Here is an 18,327-nt window from a genome sequence, read left to right on the forward strand (position 1 = left end):
CAGTGTCCACGTTTCGGCTCCGTAAGTCATGACAGGTAGAACGCACTGATTGAAGACTTTTGTCTTTAGGCACTGTGGATCGACAATGTTAGGACTCGACGAGATTAGATTGGTTAGCAAGTAAAAAATAATGTATATATCAATTAATTCTTTCTAACTTGGACCGGCGCGGCCCATGTATGAGAGCACTTTCACAATAAGTAAGAAAACCTGCATGGTTCCAGGTTTCGTCGTTTAAAACACTTGTTATCACGCGTGATAATCACGACAAACTAACCGGAAATTTCACTAGTGTGAATGCGCTATATTACAGAATTTGTGTGTTTTACATCTCCTGTGAGTTTTACAAAATATAATTGTCAAAAAATACAAATAAAATTATTATTTTACTTTACATCTTACTGAAATCCGTTCGTATTGTCTATGTTCCCAGTGCCATGGTGCCATGAAAATATTTTTAGCGTCATGTGGTGAAACTTGTGGGTAATTGGCAACACCAATTCATAATTTCTTGATTATCTAAATGTTGGGATTATGTTTGATTTGTCCTGGATAAATAAATTAGACATAGTTAACATAATGTTTCAGTGAGTATTTGCTACATATTTATTCAAAATATGGTTTAGTGTCAGTTAAACTACTTCACTCGGTCTCTCATGGGAGTGTCGTACAGATGCGCTGACCTTCGTTTTGATGCACAACGCACAACAAAGCATCAAATTGACGGCTGCCCCATTTTCACAACAATCTTTGGATTCGATGTTACTTTAATTATTAGTGAAACACTCCGTTATAATAAATATCCAGTCGGTTATGTTAAACCATTTCTGTGATAAGTGTTACGTGAGTGGAAAGTAAAATGATAATGGAAACTACGACTACGCAAACAATTTTGTATGGTGTGTTTTATGGTACCACAGCAAAGGCTTTCTTTTTGACTTCTAGGAAAATATTAGTGAACCTGAGAAAATAAACTGTATAATCAAGATGAATGAAAGGGATATCCCAAGTGTCCCTATTACAACATTAGCAGGAGTAGCCAGCTTGACAGACTGTAAGTATGTGAGCTACATTTAAGTATGAGTACATTTGACAACCAACATTTACATATTCAACCACAGTTAGTTGGTCTAACACTAATGAATATGATTTTTAATTAAAACTGCTCTAAAAGTTCTAAGTTTTGGGCAAATCAATCTTCATGAACATCAATGTATTTAATTTATGTGTTTTATTTACTTGACATTAAGATCATAAATATTTATACCTGATAAACATAAACAATTAGTTTTCAGTTCCGATTAAATAGGTATTATGCTGTTATATTAAAAATAAACTAGGTATATTGCAAATAAAATATGTACTTAAAGAGAAAAAAGTTACAATGAATTTTAATAATTTAAATAAAAAAATATATTTTGAAATTATCTGTTAAAGTCATAGTTATTTATAATAGTGTTCTACTAATGGTTTTGCTTGTTAATAAGGAAGATCAAATTAGTACTGAATCAATAGTTTGAAGCTATTCAAATATGATGCAGAAATACAAAGATTCTAACTAGGAAGTGACTTTCTGACAGAAACAAAATGTCTGATTTCAAGTTGAATAGCTTAAAAGGAGATTCCCCTAAATAAAACTTTGTCAAACAATTATTATAGATAATTTTGAAGCCTTTCTAAAATAATCTTGATATTCATGTAATTATCATAAAAATGATGATGATATCTTGTGATTCCTGTTCATGGCCTGCAGAAGGCTTTCTCACTGTATACAAAAGGTTGATATACTTTTCTAGCATAGAAAAAAAGGGTTTCTATAAAATATATATTAATTTATTTATGGACAATAGTTTTGTTTATGGCTGCTTTATAGAATAGGAACGTCAAAAAAGAAACATCCGTAACCAGAACAAGTTGTTTCTTTTTTATAGGAACCAGCCATAAGGAGGTGTAATGAGGTCAAGTATATCTTGTAAAGATGTTTTCAGTATGCAGAAATTGTAACACTTATATTGGACACTAAAGACTATGTGGTTCGCACATCAACAGCTCCGTGATCATGTGGATGTAACACTATTCCTGTTGAAATTTAATTAACAAGGCTCTTCGTAAAGTAAAAAGTTCTTAAATACTACAAAATATTTTCCATCCAGACATAAGAAGCAGTTCCCAATGAAAGAGTCTCAAGCATTTTATAACTAATTATACTATGTAGCTGAAAAACAAACCATTTTGTATTTATTCCAAGCAACAAAAGAAAACATTATTTCAAAAGAACATTTACATGGAGAGATATTTTGGAAAAAAGAGGTTGTAGTGACTGTTTAAGATAAACTTAATCTTCTTTTTCAGTATTACCAGTGTTACCGCTCCCGACGCCATTGCCTGCAACACTCAACAACAAGTCGCAGTTATTTCATCCGCGTGTTGCCGAAGAGGCAGCCATTCTGCTTGCAACCCGCGATGAAAATTTAGTGTCGCTGCTAATACAGTCACTTATGCAGACTTCAGTATCACACATGTAATATTTGAATTTCATTATCTCGTGCAATAGAGCAAGCTAGCGAGGTATAATAACAGTGAATATTACTAAATTCTTTAACATTTGTTTCTAATAGTCTTTTTTTTCTTTCAGAGACCTGAAAGATGATGTTATTGCAAATTCTTCGAATCCTCCAACCCCACAACCATTGCCTGAATTATTGAGGGCAATTTTAAGTGTTAATCCTAATGTGTTTGAGCAGCAACCAAGAACTCATTGGGGACCTAATTGCCACTCACACCATAAGTTTAACGGTATATCTCCTAATACTGTGCCCTCAAGCCCATCATCACTTGGCACCGCATCAATCCCTAACCAGCAGTTACTTGCTACCCCCTCTCAATCCTCTCCCCATGTTAACATGGGCTCTCCCCCTTCCCAAGCCAGACCAGGGAATCAACTAAATAATACTGCTCAGAACAGTGTATCTCCCATTTGGAACAGTGGAAACTCTTCCAACATGTACGCAAGCCCAATGTCGAATACATCAAGCTCTAATCCACAAAATGGTGGTTTCTATAATAGTTTAGTACAAGACAATAGCAATTATGGCACTAACTTAAATGAAGAAAAGGATCCTCTTTCTATGTCACCAAGTAACCAGCCAGATCAACAGAGATTGCTTATGCAATTACACGAGAAGACATTTGAGCAAGGTGAGGTATTATATTATTACTACCTTCTGCTAACGATTTCACCCGTATAACGTGGGGACTTCTGCATGAACCCGGATAAAATTAACATAGCCTTCCTCCATAAATGGGCTTGTTCCTGAAATCAACTCGTTCAAACAAGAAACAAACAAATTCTTCAACTTTATAATATTAGAAAAAAAAACAATTGAATAATATTGAAAGTGCAACTAGCTAATTATAATGGTATATTTTGTAGATGGTAATGTGAGGACAGGACAATCTCCAGCACAAGCCAGTGTGGCGCCGTCGCCGCTACGTTTAGAACCGCAAGTGCCTCTGCCGTCAATGGGTGCGCCCTATGCGCCTCAACAACAAGCTCAAAATAGCAGCCAAGACAAGCAAGACCCTAGTAAAAGTACGGGAGTTACTAACAACAGATACCCTGTTGTAAAGCTTGGCCGGCTATCAGTAAGTAATGAACTGTCATAATCAATTGTGGTAGTAAATTATACTTTTTTCCTTTGGATCATTCTTGTGGTGCGGCGTTGTACGTATTATCTTCAACATTATGATACTTTATCTTTATAAATATGTATGTTTATTTACATTTGTGAAAATTATAGGAGGGATTATTGAAGAAACATGATTTCACAACTGAAGAAAGATCAAGGAAGAACAGTGCACTAGAATCGGATTCCGATGATAATGTACCACTCAAGACAAAATCAAATAGCGGTACGCCTACTGTAGATAAAGAAAGAGAAGCAATAGATATAGCTAGAGAGAAAAATTGGGAGGCAGTTAAGAGAAAACATGAAGAAGCCAGCAAAAGAGAAGAAGCCGAGGCTGCAATAGGTACGACCAAACGATATATTTTTGTATTAATAGAATTAAATGTGGCACGTATAATTAATTCTAATAAAATTTTATCTTAAACGTATTGTGTAAATATTAAAACTTTACTTTTTCAGTTCGGCCTAAGTTACGAAAAGTAGAACGGAGATTAGTACCTGTGCTAGAAATGCTTTCTGTAGATGAATTAATGGAGACAAATACTTATCAACGTTTTAACAAATTGATTGAATCAGTATTTGAAGCTATTGACGACGACATATTGATTACTGACGAAATGGGTAAGTCTACATTACATTACACAGACAAAATAAGCATCTCTAATCTATGTATTTGAAGTTACTTAGACTATGTAGATCATGTTTAACTGAAATGGCAGGTTTTTATAAAGTTTCTTATTTTGACTGGAACGTGGATTAACGGAATTACTTTTTAAATTGCAGAGGGCACAGATATACCCGAAGAGTTATTATTACCGCGTTATCAGCTTCAAGAGTTATGCTCAGAAGCAGCTAAGTTAAAGAATCTTGGTGCTATGGAAGCCATACCTTCAGACAGATTAGTTCGATTGTTAAACATTATGGAGAAAAATATTAGAGCAGCAGAAAAAATGTCACTAGTGAGTGACCCGGTAAGTAGTCGCAACTTACGACGAAATTATTACTTTCGCAATATAAAATATTAAAATAATTTGTTGATGTTTTAGGAGGACAGTGAAGAGATGAGACAAATATGGCTGGAGTCGGCATTAGAGAGGGTCATGTGCGCCTCGGACGCGTGTCTGACGTCCCTGTATGTCATGACCTCCCCAAATATGCCGAAACGTATATTTCTAGAAGATGTTATAGATAGAATTATTATGTTCATAAAGTTCCAGTTGAACAATACTATTTACTGTGTCTACGACCCTGTATATAGTATTCAAAGTACATCTAAGAAGAAAGGTAATTACGATATGTATAACGGGTGTGTCGTTCACAATCACATTAAATCCTATCGCATATACTTGATGATATTCTTTGGCGAATTGTAAAAAAAATAACCTAATCCATTCAGTGGCTTAACTACAGGATTCATTTTTCGTTTTTATAACTTACAACATCATGTGTAAAGCAGAGATAAAGTTAGGAGTATCGAATGTTTTGATCAGTTGACAGCTGTCAGTTTTCAAGGGAGAATTTCAGTTGTTTGTAGTGACTGACTTTTATATGGTGTTCTAATTTTCGCACATTTTTATTGTATTTACTTTGTTTGAAAAATTCATTTTTTTATTTTTACGTATTTTTCTTTTTTCTTTGTGTTAATCGTCATATTTTAACCAGTACATTAACGAATTTAATTTAATGTGATTGTGAACGACACACCCGATATATTTAATTCTTATAATTTCACGTGGAAATGACTTCCCTTGGGCTTATTGAATATTGTCCATGTTCCTCAGGGATTGTAGCATACTGTGAAAAACAAATAGTTTTTAAGTGAGTTAATAAAAAAACAGATAAATGCGTATCTTTTTTTTATATAAGTGAACAGCTACCAAAATAGGCATTCGATACGTTTTACGATTATTTTATAAACATATGATGTGTTCCTAGTGGACGGGCGCAAGCGTCGCGGCGGCGCGACGAGCGGCACGCGGCGCAGCGCGGGCGCGGCGCACGGCGGCTCGGGGCGCGCGGCGCGCGAGCTGTACACGCACGCGCACGAGTCCGTCACGCTGCTGGCCGAGCTGTTCGCCGCGCACCACCTCACCGACACCACGGTGCTGCACGCCTCCACCGTCGGCGTCTCGCCCTTCTTCGTCGAGAACGTCAGCGAGCTGCAGCTCAGCGCGCTCAAGCTCGTCACCACGGTAAATATTAAACGTCGTACCACAAACACTATTAAACTTCTGTTGAACACTTCTCTAAAAAAGTGACAAATTATGACGTTGAAATAAGGTCCGTTTTGCAGCCACATTTTTTAGACACATGTTCAACAGATATTTAAGTTTTGGCAGTAAGGCTGTAATTATCGTACCTAACAACACAAATGTTCAGTCATACCTCCAATCCATACCAGTATCGTCACCTGCCTAACCCCTTAAATAGTAACCTAGCTAGGGAATTTTCCGCTTGGTACGGACGCAACAACCAAAATAACCGCACGTATACGCCTGACAAAAAAGAATTGACAATTGCCGTACCAATAAATATCGTCGTTTCAAGTGGACGAAGTCTACTGTTTGAAAAAGCCCATGTTCGCTGTGTCAGCGTTTTCGTGAATATCGACTAAATTCATCTTATTCTTTTCCTTACAGATATTCACAAAGTACGAACAGCACAGACGTCTACTGCTAGAGGATATATTGGCATCGATAGCTCGCATTCCCAGTTCCAAGCACAACCTGCGCTCTTTCCAACTGAGCTCGGACCAACAGATTCAGATGCTGACGGCGCTTGTTCTGCAACTCGTACAGTGCGTGGTCACTCTGCCCGAGACACTGTGCAAGTCGCAGGACAAAGACAAAGATATTGAATCATCTGACAGTAAAAAGGTAAGCAATTTTTGTTAGGGTGCGTCCACATCTGGCGAATGCGCCGCGAATGCGCAGCACGCGAGCCGATCGCGAGCTGTCCGCGAGCTGCGCGCGTGCATTTTTGTTCGTGCGCCGCTTCTGCTTGGCCCGCGCGCAGCTCGCGCGCGACCTAAGCGCCGCACGCGAGCGGCGCGCAGGCGGCGCGCGACGTCTGCCATCTTCGATAGTACTGAGCCAATATACGGAACTGTAAGGGCGAGAACTGATTGCGCGCAGATCGCGCGCCGCTCGCGCGCTCTATACGAGCCTTGCGTGAGTTGCGCTAAAGAGGCGCACCGAACTATTGCAGTGACTGCACGCGCGCAGCTCGCGGACAGCTCGCGATCGGCTCGCGTGCTACGCATTCGCGGCGCATTCGCCAGATGTGGACGCACCCTTACAAACTCACATCCTAGTTCCTACTTTCCTACTAATAATATTATGAATGCTTTCACATTCTGTGAAAATTTATAGATGTATGTTTGTTATTCTGTCACGCGAAAGCGGCTGGACCGATAAGGTTGTAATTTGGTACGTAGATAGGTGATACTCTGGATTAACACATAGGCTACTTTTTATCAACACATAACGCGGGCGAGGCCACGAGTGGAAGCTAGTTTATGATATGGGATATTATAAATTGCATATCAAATAAATAATCGCCTATCAATAAATACTCATCATTTATATTCCTTTTTACATCAAATAACTTACTTCACTACAAATAAACTAAATGTTTAACAAAACTCAAACTGCAGATAATTCGAAATTATACATCAATATGACATTACTTTTTTCCTTATAATGCAATACAGTTAAATTTATTCTTGTACAAAAATACTACATACAAGCATTAAATACTGACTGCACAGCAAATTTTCCATATTTCATAGCAAAATAACTATCCCAATCGCATATTAACCAGTAAGTACAACAAAACCTGTTCATCATATTTGTCTTAATTTTCAAGAAGCCATGCTCGGCAAATTTAATGATTAGTATAACAAAAAAATCCTGTCACATTGCATTATTTTTAAAAGCAGAACAAATTAACTGAAATCTCATTCAGCGTACTATGAAGATGGTAGAATTTTATTTAGATTCAATTTATTTCGCAAATTACCATTTATAACCTTCAATTAAAAAACATTGTTTTAAAAATTGAAGCTAGTAACGAAAACGAATCGCTGCAAAACCGACTCCACGTAGTCTAGTTTGCCCTACCCCTAGAGTGCAATTCAAAACCGCGTAGGCGCGGAGGGGCGAGGCGGCCTGCGAGCTGAGGCGCAGGTAGTTTTAACGCTCGCCGACGCGGTTGAGGCTGGCCGGCTTCGCCGGCCAGTAAGCCGAAGCTGCGGTGGTGAGCGTGAAAACCATCTGCGACGATAAGCTCGCATGGGACCGCCGGAGCCACGAAGCGCCGGAGCCGTGACAGAAGCCATGCTTGCTGCATGTTGCATGCTTACTTCCATATTGCATGCCTGCTTACATGCTGCATGCCTGCTTGCATGCGTCAGGCTTGTTTGCATGCTTCTTACAGGAAAATAAAAATTCCAAAACTATGCCAAAAGATGATTCTGACTATAAATATTCTGAAATATGTTAGTTCTGCCTTTTAATGACTACTTATATGAAATGTATGCCAAAAGGAAGTACTGACAATGACCGAAAAGGCACCTGTCCCATTTTTTTTAAGAACTATATGTGCAAGCATATCATCGGACTTGCGATCCCACTCAAGTACGCGGCGCCACCTGCAGAAGCTAAAAATGTGCCTATTGGGCAAAAAAAAAAAAAATACTGGCTTTAATAATTCAATAAATTACAATACTGTATTTAATTTTATATTTTTTTACTGATCTCATTATGTGGTAATTAATAAATAATAAGATGACTGTGACTAATAAAATGCTGTTTTATTCAGAAAAACTGCTGTAAATAATATAAAAATAGGAGCTATATTTAAAAGAAAAAGAGTTAACATGTATAATGTGCATTAAGATTGTTAGCTGTGCATTGATGAAAAAGCTTTTGCTTTAGGAAAAATCGCTGTACGCTGCAAAAATAAATTGTAGTGTGATTAGTGATATTTTGAGTTGAATATTTTGCTGTGCAACCAGTAATTTTGATGGGAATTCGGAATCTTATTGCATAGAAAAAGAATATTTTTTGATTTGCGTTTAAATACTACCCTTATGATATTAGTAGGATTGGTAGGATATTACTAGGATTTTCTTTCCGTTACTTATGAAATTAGTTATTTGGTAATTTCAATGTTTGTAACTAATCTTTTTTGTGTCTGTTCACAGAACGCAGTAGACAAAGACCTCATGATAATTTCCAAGTACGAGGCAGCAATAAGTGTAGGTGGTACATTCCTGACGTCATTCCTGAACAAGTGCCGGAGTCGTAACGAAGAGGTCGACTTCAGGCCGCTGTTCGAAAATTTCGTGCACGATCTGCTAACCACTGTGAATAAACCCGAGTGGCCTGCGACTGAACTACTGCTGAGTCTACTTGGAACCATGCTGGTGATTAAACTACTTATATTTTACTGAAACCAACAAGTACGAGGTTTTTGCAATCTTTGTCATCTTTTGTTTGCATTTTAACTTTTTTATTTGAGCGTGAGCTTAACGTCGTTCGTGTACCTACGCCATACAAGGTTTTACTTAACCGAGCAGATAATCATCTAATAACACTGGTCAACAGCATTTTTGGTGCAAAGGTGAAATATATAATTTCTTATAGATAATTTGATACGTAATCGAAGTCCAGAACATAAAGTTGCACTTGCACGTAGGGATTTAGAGATATACCCCTCCTAAAGTACCAAAAACGCGTTTTTTAACGATATTTGACGATTTTTTTGAAGGACAGCAAAATTGTTTTTTAGTTTCTATCTATAGCATTATATAGTACTACTCTTCCCGATTGAAATTCATTTTTATTTCGAACGCTAAGAGTTTAAATTTTCATGAAATCTGTATACAGCTACGATAGTTCGATCTTCCCTATATTTCATTTGGCCTGTTAGTATGAAAAAACTCCACTTTATATTTAAAATGGTATATATTGAGAAAGAAAACTTGCAAAAATATATACTAAAATGGGGTTAATGCGGGGAAAGTAGTACTATATAATGCTTTAGTTAGAAATTACTAGAAAATTCTGCTGTCCCCAAAAAATTACATCAAATATCATAAAAAAACGCGTTTTTGGTACTTTAGGAGGGCTATATCTCTAAATCCCTACGTGCTAGTGCAACTTTATGTTCTGGACTTCGATTACGTATCAAATATTCTACAAGAAATTGTATATTTCACCTTTGCACCAAAAAAATAATAATAATTTGTTGACCAGTGTAATCTAATATGAAATTCTAAGGCCCGGTTTTACTGGTTACTGATAATGCTTATAATTTCTGCTACATACTGCTGTCCGAGACTTGTGAAATAAAAAAATATAGTTTGTCTTTATCGGGAACCGGTGAAACTGTCCATATCTTTTATAGATTTATACAATTTAAATTGCGTAAAGCATCACAGTTGCACTACTGTACTCAAATGTATGGTGAATTCATCAGGTGAAGTACATGTCGGACAAGTCGATGGAGATGTCAGTGCGCGTGGCGTCGCTGGAGTACCTGGGGCTGGTGGCGGCGCGGCTGCGGCGCGACAGCGTGGTGTCGCGCGCCAAGCTCGCCACCATGGACGCCGTCGTGCGCGACATCCGCGCGGAGGAGGAGAAGGACGGCAACCAGGGACAGGTCAGCATCACAAACACTAATATTTATTTTTTAGACATAGGTATTACATGACAAGATGGATGGATTGCCTAAAAGATGACATGAATAGGAAGGGAGTGAGTGTCAGTATGACGAGTGACAGCGAAAAATGGAAGAGGAAGACATATGCATAACAGCATGTTGTGTCCTTCCATACTCTTCTATTTGCCTTCATGTCACAAGTAACATTCTTTTCAACCATATCGACTTTCACTCAATCCATCCATCCTTTCTTTACTCGTCTTCTTCCACTGTATCTGTCCATGTTTATGGTCACAACTTGACTTTCATTCTTCTACATCACATGCCTATACCATGACAGTCGGTTTCCTTGCAGCTTTTTTGTTAGCCTATTCCTGTAATTGCCTTTGTAGTGTTAAAATTATGTACTTTGTTTATGTAGTCTTAAATACTTTTGTACCTTTGTCTAAAGTCCATTTGACACCTCACTCACACACTAGTAACTAAAGTTATTTGGAGAGCCTATCTGATCTATGCTTGTATTTAAAAACCAAATATTTTATTTCCTCAGAGCGCGACATCGGGATTAGATGAAGACGAAGAAAGGACAGAATTCTTACAGAGGGTATTGCTTGACTATCTTGCCATCAACGGGCAAAAGGATCAAGCTTGGAATTGCGCCCGACATTTCTATATCACGCAGTGGTACAGAGACATGGTCGTGCAACCCAAGAGCACTTCTCCTACCAAGAAACCGAAGAATAAGTCGAAGAAACGTTACATAAAGGACGATACGAGCGAAGAGGAGTCCGATGCTGACGATGATAGTGACGACGAAGGGCGACGTCTCAAGGACATTAAAGCTGAAAAGAAGCTCGCGTCCAGTGCGCTCGTGTCAGCTGAGAAATTCAAAACTATGGAGCGGCGGAAGAATTTCTTCCTCGAGAAAATCCGACCGTTTAGGTATCAAGGTGGCACTCAAGTGCAAGTGATGCAATCGTACATTGATTACAGTGGAGCTGAACTAATCTCTCAGTACTTAGCTTCGAAAAGATCATTCTCTCAGAGTTTCGATAGATATTTAAGGAAAATCCTTGTTATTTTGTGTGAAAACACGATAGCAATCCGTACTAAGGCGATGAAGTGCCTCGCGATGATCGTGGAAGCGGACCCGGCGGTGCTGGCGCGGCCAGACATGCAGATCGGAGTCAACCGATCCTTCCTGGACCAGTCCACGGCCGTGCGCGAGGCCGCCGTCGACCTCGTCGGCAAGTTCGTGCTCAGCCGGCCCGACCTTATCGATAAGTATTATGGAATGCTCTCAAATAGAATATTGGTGAGTGCTTTGCAAAATCAAATCTATCTATTGTTTATCATTAATGTGCAGGTGAAATAATAAATAATATTTCATCTTTTAGGACACTGGTGTATCGGTGCGTAAACGTGTGATAAAAATTCTAAAAGACATATGTATAGAGTGCCCGGAATTCCCTAAAATACCTGAGATTTGTGTAAAGATGATTAGGAGAGTGAACGATGAGGAAGGCATAAGGAAGTTAGTGATGGAAGTGTTTCAAAACATGTGGTTCAGTCCGTGCGCGAACACGGCGCGGCCGGGCGCCCTCGACATGACGGCGGCCGCCGCCGACCCGCTCACGCGCAAGGTGCTCAACATCACCGACGTCGTCATCTCCTCGCGCGACATCGGCCTCGAGTGGTTCCAGCAGCTCTTGACTAGTGTAAGTCTAGTGTAGCACAACTCATTATTAACATCACGTTGTAATAATAAACTAATGGTTTAATCAACATTAATGTTTTTCTTTTACAGTTGTTCAAGCCCAAGGAAGACAAAGAGGATTCCACGAAAATCATTTATCAACCCCCAAAGTCGCTCTTACTTGCATGTCAGCAAATAGTAGACTGTCTTATTGAAAGTTTACTACAGCTGGAAGAAACCAGTGCCGATGGTATAAAAAAAATTAGAAATTAATAATTCTGCTATGTAATTTTTTGTAAATGGAAGCTAAATATATACATTGTTATATTATTTCAGGGACTGGTTCATCACAACGTATTCTAGCATGCCTCTCCACTTTGCATTTGTTTGCGAAAATTAGGCCACAATTGTTAGTGAATCATGCATTAACTTTGCAGCCATACTTGAGCTTGAAGTGTCAGGTATGTATTATTATGATTTATATCTAGTAAATACGAAATTAGCAAACCTATGATATGATATGACAACTAGACTCAAACTTTTTAATTTTTGACGTTCATAAGTGCTTGTAAGGGCCTAAATGAAATAAATGATTTGACTTTGATGTGAATTCGCCAAGCAGTAGTTGTATTTATGTTCTATACTTTAGTGCTAATATACAGCCTTGGCCAAAAGTATTGAGCACCTTACAAATTTCGCTAGATCATGGTAATTATGGGAGAAACCCGAATCTATCGTTGAAGTATTCTTTTATCGGTTATCTATAAAGATTTTAAAACAATGACTTATGCCGCAGTTGACAATAAAACACCTGGGTGCAAGAAAATGTGTCTTTTACAATTTTTGAATTTATTTTCTAGTTCGCTACCATCGCTCGTTGAGACAACATCCAGTGATCTAGTGCGCCTTTGGTATTTTATTTCAAAGTTTTAAGTGTTATAGTTGCGATAAGCCAAAATGAAACGAACTTTATTTAGAATAACGAGTGCAGATACAGCTTCTGTACGGGCAAGGGAAATCACAAGTAGAGATTTCCAAAACTGTGAAATGTTCGCGCCGATCCGTGCATTATGCTATTCAGCGATTCTCTGATACCGGATCACATCAAAATACACCGAGAACCGGGCGCAAACGCATCACCATAGGCCGTCAGGATCGTCAGTTACTGAGAGAGTCATTAAGAAATAGGAAAAAAACATCTTCAGAGCTCGCTGCTGAGTTTTCAGAACAAATGAAGAAAACAATTTCTGCTCGAACTACTCGTAGAAGGCTTCAGAAAGCTGGTCTGAAAGGCTGTAAAGCTAGGAAGAAGCCATGGCTCTCCGAGAGCAACAAAAAAGCTCGGTACAAATGGGCCTTACAACACCGAACTTTCACCGCTGAAGATTGGTCAAATGTTGTGTGGTCAGACGAATGAAACTTTGAGGTGAGTAAGTCAATTTAATGCCCTCACAAAATAATATGAAATGGTTTAAATTCTAAACGCACAGAGGAAGTTCTTTTTATTTCCGGAACTCAATATTTTTCTCTTTATTGCAGATTTTTGGTACACCTGGTGTGACCTTTGTGCGTCGCCGGGTGGGCGAAGAATTTAAGCCAGAGTGTGTGGTCCCAACCGTAAAACACGGCGGCGGCAGTATAATGGCCTGGGGTTGCATGACAGATTCTGGAGTTGGCGAATTGTTCGTGTGTGAGGGCCGCATGGACTCTTCTAAGTACATAAATGTGCTAGAAACTGCGTTGCTGCCTTCATTCACGAAACTTTTCGGTGACACGAACATGGATAGTGATAAATGCCAGCAGGATAACGCGCCTTGCCACAAATCTGCCCGCACTATGAATTGGTTTCAGGAAAATAGCATAGAGCTTCTTGACTGGCCTGCCCAGTCGCCAGATCTGAACCCCATAGAACATTTATGGGGTTTATTAAAGCGTCGAGTTAGGCGCCACACAATTAACAACAGAGAAGAATTGAAACGCTACCTGCGCCTAGAATGGAACGCGATTACTGCTGAAGACTGTAAAAATCTTGTTAGCTGTTTACCAAAAAAAAATTCTGCTGTAATTAAGGCAAAGGGTGGACCCACAAAATATTAATTTTCAATGAATAAATAGTAAATTACAAATAAAAAAAAAGTTTTGTTTTATTTCTGTTTGATACTCCGCATAAAACTGAAAGATGTCATGGGTGCTCAATACTTTTGGCCAAGGCTGTATGTGGTAATAATGTTGATATTTCCGTAGAATCAGTACGAGCAGCAGATAATGTCGACGGTGGCGTCGACGCTGGAGCTGGTGGTGCCGCTGATGGAGCACCCGAGCGAGGTGTTCCTGGCGCAACTGGAGGAGGATGCCGTCAAGCTGATCCTGCAGCGAGGGCAGCTCGTGATCGCGTCCTGCATCGCCTGCCTGGCCGCCATCGTCAACAACCTCACGCACAACTATAAACTCATTAGGGACGTCTTCAATAAGTACCATGGTCAGTTTCAACTACATTATCAATCCTGTCATTTTTGCCAGAAATGGAATAGTATGCAATCATTTGTAAACTAAAACATTCTCTAATAGAACAGTTTTATTTTGTTGTATATTGATCAAAATTATTAATGCTTTCTTAATTTTCAGGTGTACTTCTTCAATGGAAACACTGCTGGCAGAGGAACCCAGAAATGACGAGAGGGTTGCATTCAAGGCCTTATTTCAGACGAGCGTTATTTATAGTAGGACTTCTGTTGCGGTATTTCGATTTCACGGAAGCTCGAGTGATAGATGGGCTTCCAGTAAGTCACATCACAGTGCATTATCATGTTACTCTTTTCTAAATATACATATTCTTATGATATTTTATTATTGCTTATAGGCCGACATAAAAGAACAGATATTCTCAACGTTGATGTTTTTCGTTGGACTTGAGGATGAAGACTTTGTGTCCCACACTCTGAAGGCGCTGGGCTCAGTTTGTGTCAGGCATTACGAGTTCATGTTGCGGCCTGAGCTGAAGGACTTCTATCATCAACTTCTCACATCAGATTTAGCACCTATAGAGATGAAAGCGGACGTCTTGAGAAATATCGAAATGTACTTACAAGAAGAAGAGCAGAGGATGATAAGGCAGGATAAAGAATGTGAGAATTTTTGTCACTTGAATATTGACTAAATTATATGAAAAAAAAAATATGGTAATCATACGATCTTTTATCTGTTCTGTAAAAATGTTTGCAGGGTCCAAAAGATCGAAACACGAGAATCTCAAGGAGATGGGTGACGTGTCTTCGGGTATGGCGTCGACAGTGATCCAGTTGTACCTGAAGGAGATTCTGGGCTCGTTCCTGCACCCCAGCACCATGGTCCGCTCCAGCGCCATGAAAGTGGTGCAACTCGTGTTGGCGCAGGGTCTCGTGCATCCTGTACAAGTATGTATACTATTTACAGTCGTGAGATTCTTGTAATAATTTTGATATTATGTCTTAAGTCTGCCATAGTTTTATTACGATAGAATATCAAACCGTACTACGACCGCTCTAGATACGCGTGAGTTAAAAATGAAATCATGTGGTAACGGATTTCATAGATTTCGCCATTTTGATTACATCGATTTCGCGAATGATTCTGCCATCCGTAAAGATCCGGTTTGTAAGTACATTATTATTTTTTGTTTTAGATTGTTCCATATTTAATTTGCATGAGCACGGACTTGGAAGTCACAGTGTCTCACACAGCTGACAAACATCTCCAAGAGATTGACAAGAAGTATCCGGGCTTTATTCACATGAAGGCGCAACTTGGAATCAAACTATCCTACCAGTTACAAAAAATATTACAAGCTAACGCAAATAAGGGAGTTATTAGAGGGTTTAGGTAAGTTGCATTTTAGGTTCTCAAATAAAGAGCTAATTTCTAGTGCAGTATTCTTATAATAATTTAACTATTGTTTTCAGGAAAAAGGATCAAGATGAGTTGCCAACTGCACTCAACGGTTTTCTATACTCATTGCTTCGTAACACGCGGCCACAGCGACGTGCGTTGGTGTTGTCGCTACTCAAACAGTTTGATGACGTTTCTGTAAGTATTTTCTTCACTCAAAACTTCATTGACTTCATTGTTTATAAATTTTCATGTTTTAAAATGATTAATTGTTTTTTTACAGACTGCGCCACTGGATCAGATGCTGTACTTGGCCGACAATTTGAGCTACTTTCCATTTCAAGTTCAAGACGAACCATTATTTATTATTCATCACATTGACATCATTATTTCAACATCAGGATCTAATTTACTACAGCTTTTTCGTGAGGTAATTTTCCGTCAGTTATAAATCATCAGACTTTCATACTTATATATGAAGCAGTCAAAAACGAAAAAAATTACGTGTCTTTGATAAGCAAGAAATATTGTCCTCATTTTTGCATTCAATAAAAGCGAAAGAGTACGGGGCTTTTTACCTCATAGTTGCGAAAATTATACGATAAGTCACACGAAAGTTTATGGTTCTTTTTAGTATCAAATACTTTTTGCTAATGTGACATACCAATCACTTTTGATGATCATACCTATTTAACAAACACTGTGTTATAATTTTTTAAATTAAAATTCTATTATTATTTATTTCTTTGCCAAGAATATAGGTACATAAAAAAGGTGTGTTTATATATATATATACCTACATTATATAAAAAAGGAATCCTCGTACATTCTGCATGGGCATGCAAAATTAATAAAATGTAACATTGTATCCAGGGCCTCAACAAGCCGAGCACGGAGGAGAAGGAGCCGCTGGACGAGGAGGAGGACGACGAGGAGGCGGAGACGCTGCTGACGCAGATGCCGGAGCACACGCGGCCGCTGCAGGACGCCATGCGCCAGGCGCGCGGCTGTCTGCTGCTGCTCGTGCTCAAGCAGCACCTCAAGCAGCTCTACGGCTTCACTGACGCGTCAGTACCACACACATTCTAATCAATATAGGCAAATTATAGCTTTGTTTGCTAGACACATTCAACATCCCACTTTATCAGTGAACTATAGTAATATTATTTGGTCGCTGCAACTCGGTCATAAATCAATCAAATTATAGTGTTGAGCAAGCACGGCGCGAGCGCATGTGCTTATCGTTATCGCTTAACTTTCACATAGCACCCCGTGTACTATTTAGTTGGAAATGATATACCCGTGCATCGCAAATCACATAAATATCGGTCCAGTACCTGATCTCTCTCCGATCGTGTCGGATTGTCGTCCCATCTAATTATACGATGATACGATTTTCTGCTTTGTCAGTGTTTGTTTGTGTGTTTTTGCTCCAGGCTAACCAAGGGGGTTGCCCGGGTAACTGAGTTGAGGGGGTCAGATAGGGCAGTCGCTCCTTGTAAAGCACTGGCACTCGGCTACATTCAGTTAGACTGGAAGCCAACCCCAACATAGTTGGGAAAAAGGCTTGGAGGATGATGATGAGCTTTTCTGCTTTGCTGTCAGTAGAAAACCATTATTACTTCATCAGTGTATAAGTCCTTCCCAAAACCAAAATTCGAGAATGTTGTCGGTATGATCGTTCTCCAAAAATCTAACGAACCTTTTTTTCCGCAGAAAAATCAACCAGTACTCACCGTCCGAGAACGTAAAGGTTTATGAGAAAGCAGTGTCGCGGCGGCACGCGCCCATCTTCGAACCCAAGGCGACCATCGCGCAGTTACAGGACAACGACCGTGCCGCCGACGAGCTCGACGAGCGCGGCCGTCGGCGACTCGTCGACGATTACCTCGAGGTCAGTTTTTTACATTTTACAGTGTTCAAAGCGTCACCTGTTATGTTTCTGTTATATGCTTACTTTAACATCGCCCTATTACAGTTCAAGCAATTGATGCTGAAGTTCGACCCTGAGGAGGAGGAAGACGAAGAACAGGCTGGCCAAGCCACGAGTGGCGGCGCGACCGCCCCCAGCGAAGCCGTGCCGGCCGCGCCGCCCGCGCCGCCGCCCGCCACCTAGCGCGCGGCCGCGTCGCCCTCGTGACGTCACGCCGGCCCCGCGCGCCCGTAGCGGCCGCCGCAGAGCCGCGGGGCGTCCCGCGCCGCCCGCCACGCTGCGGCCCGCGCCGCCCGCCACGCTGCGGCCCGCGCCGCCCGCCACGCTGCGGCCCGCGGGGCGCCCCGCAACGATAACTTACTTGAAGTTCTTTATATAAGTTGTATTTGAGAAACTCGATTTTGTTTTTATATTAAAGTCTTGTGTGTAGATAATTTTTATGAGAATATAAAGTATATGTACCTACTCCGCCTCAGTCT

At 39.8% G+C, this 18,327-nt stretch overlaps 1 protein-coding gene across 1 annotated transcript; it reads left to right on the top strand.

The window, feature by feature from the left end:
* Positions 1-448: 448 nt before the first annotated feature.
* On the top strand, positions 449-18,313 carry LOC124630985 (nipped-B-like protein B). Its single transcript, XM_047165048.1, has 27 exons — positions 449-587; positions 946-1,054; positions 2,353-2,521; positions 2,636-3,198; positions 3,434-3,645; positions 3,801-4,032; positions 4,149-4,310; positions 4,473-4,660; positions 4,736-4,973; positions 5,625-5,881; positions 6,329-6,565; positions 8,896-9,117; positions 10,173-10,355; positions 10,906-11,670; positions 11,753-12,073; positions 12,163-12,301; positions 12,388-12,512; positions 14,296-14,530; positions 14,677-14,831; positions 14,912-15,176; positions 15,274-15,464; positions 15,713-15,909; positions 15,990-16,113; positions 16,199-16,345; positions 16,789-16,982; positions 17,632-17,809; positions 17,894-18,313. The coding sequence occupies exons 2-27, from the start codon at positions 988-990 to the stop codon at positions 18,029-18,031; spliced, it is 5,904 nt and encodes a 1,967-aa protein (XP_047021004.1). The 5' UTR covers positions 449-587; positions 946-987; the 3' UTR covers positions 18,032-18,313.
* Positions 18,314-18,327: the final 14 nt, after the last annotated feature.

Source organism: Helicoverpa zea, chromosome 6, assembly GCF_022581195.2.
Source record: "Helicoverpa zea isolate HzStark_Cry1AcR chromosome 6, ilHelZeax1.1, whole genome shotgun sequence".
Taxonomy (NCBI): Eukaryota; Metazoa; Arthropoda; class Insecta; order Lepidoptera; family Noctuidae; genus Helicoverpa; species Helicoverpa zea.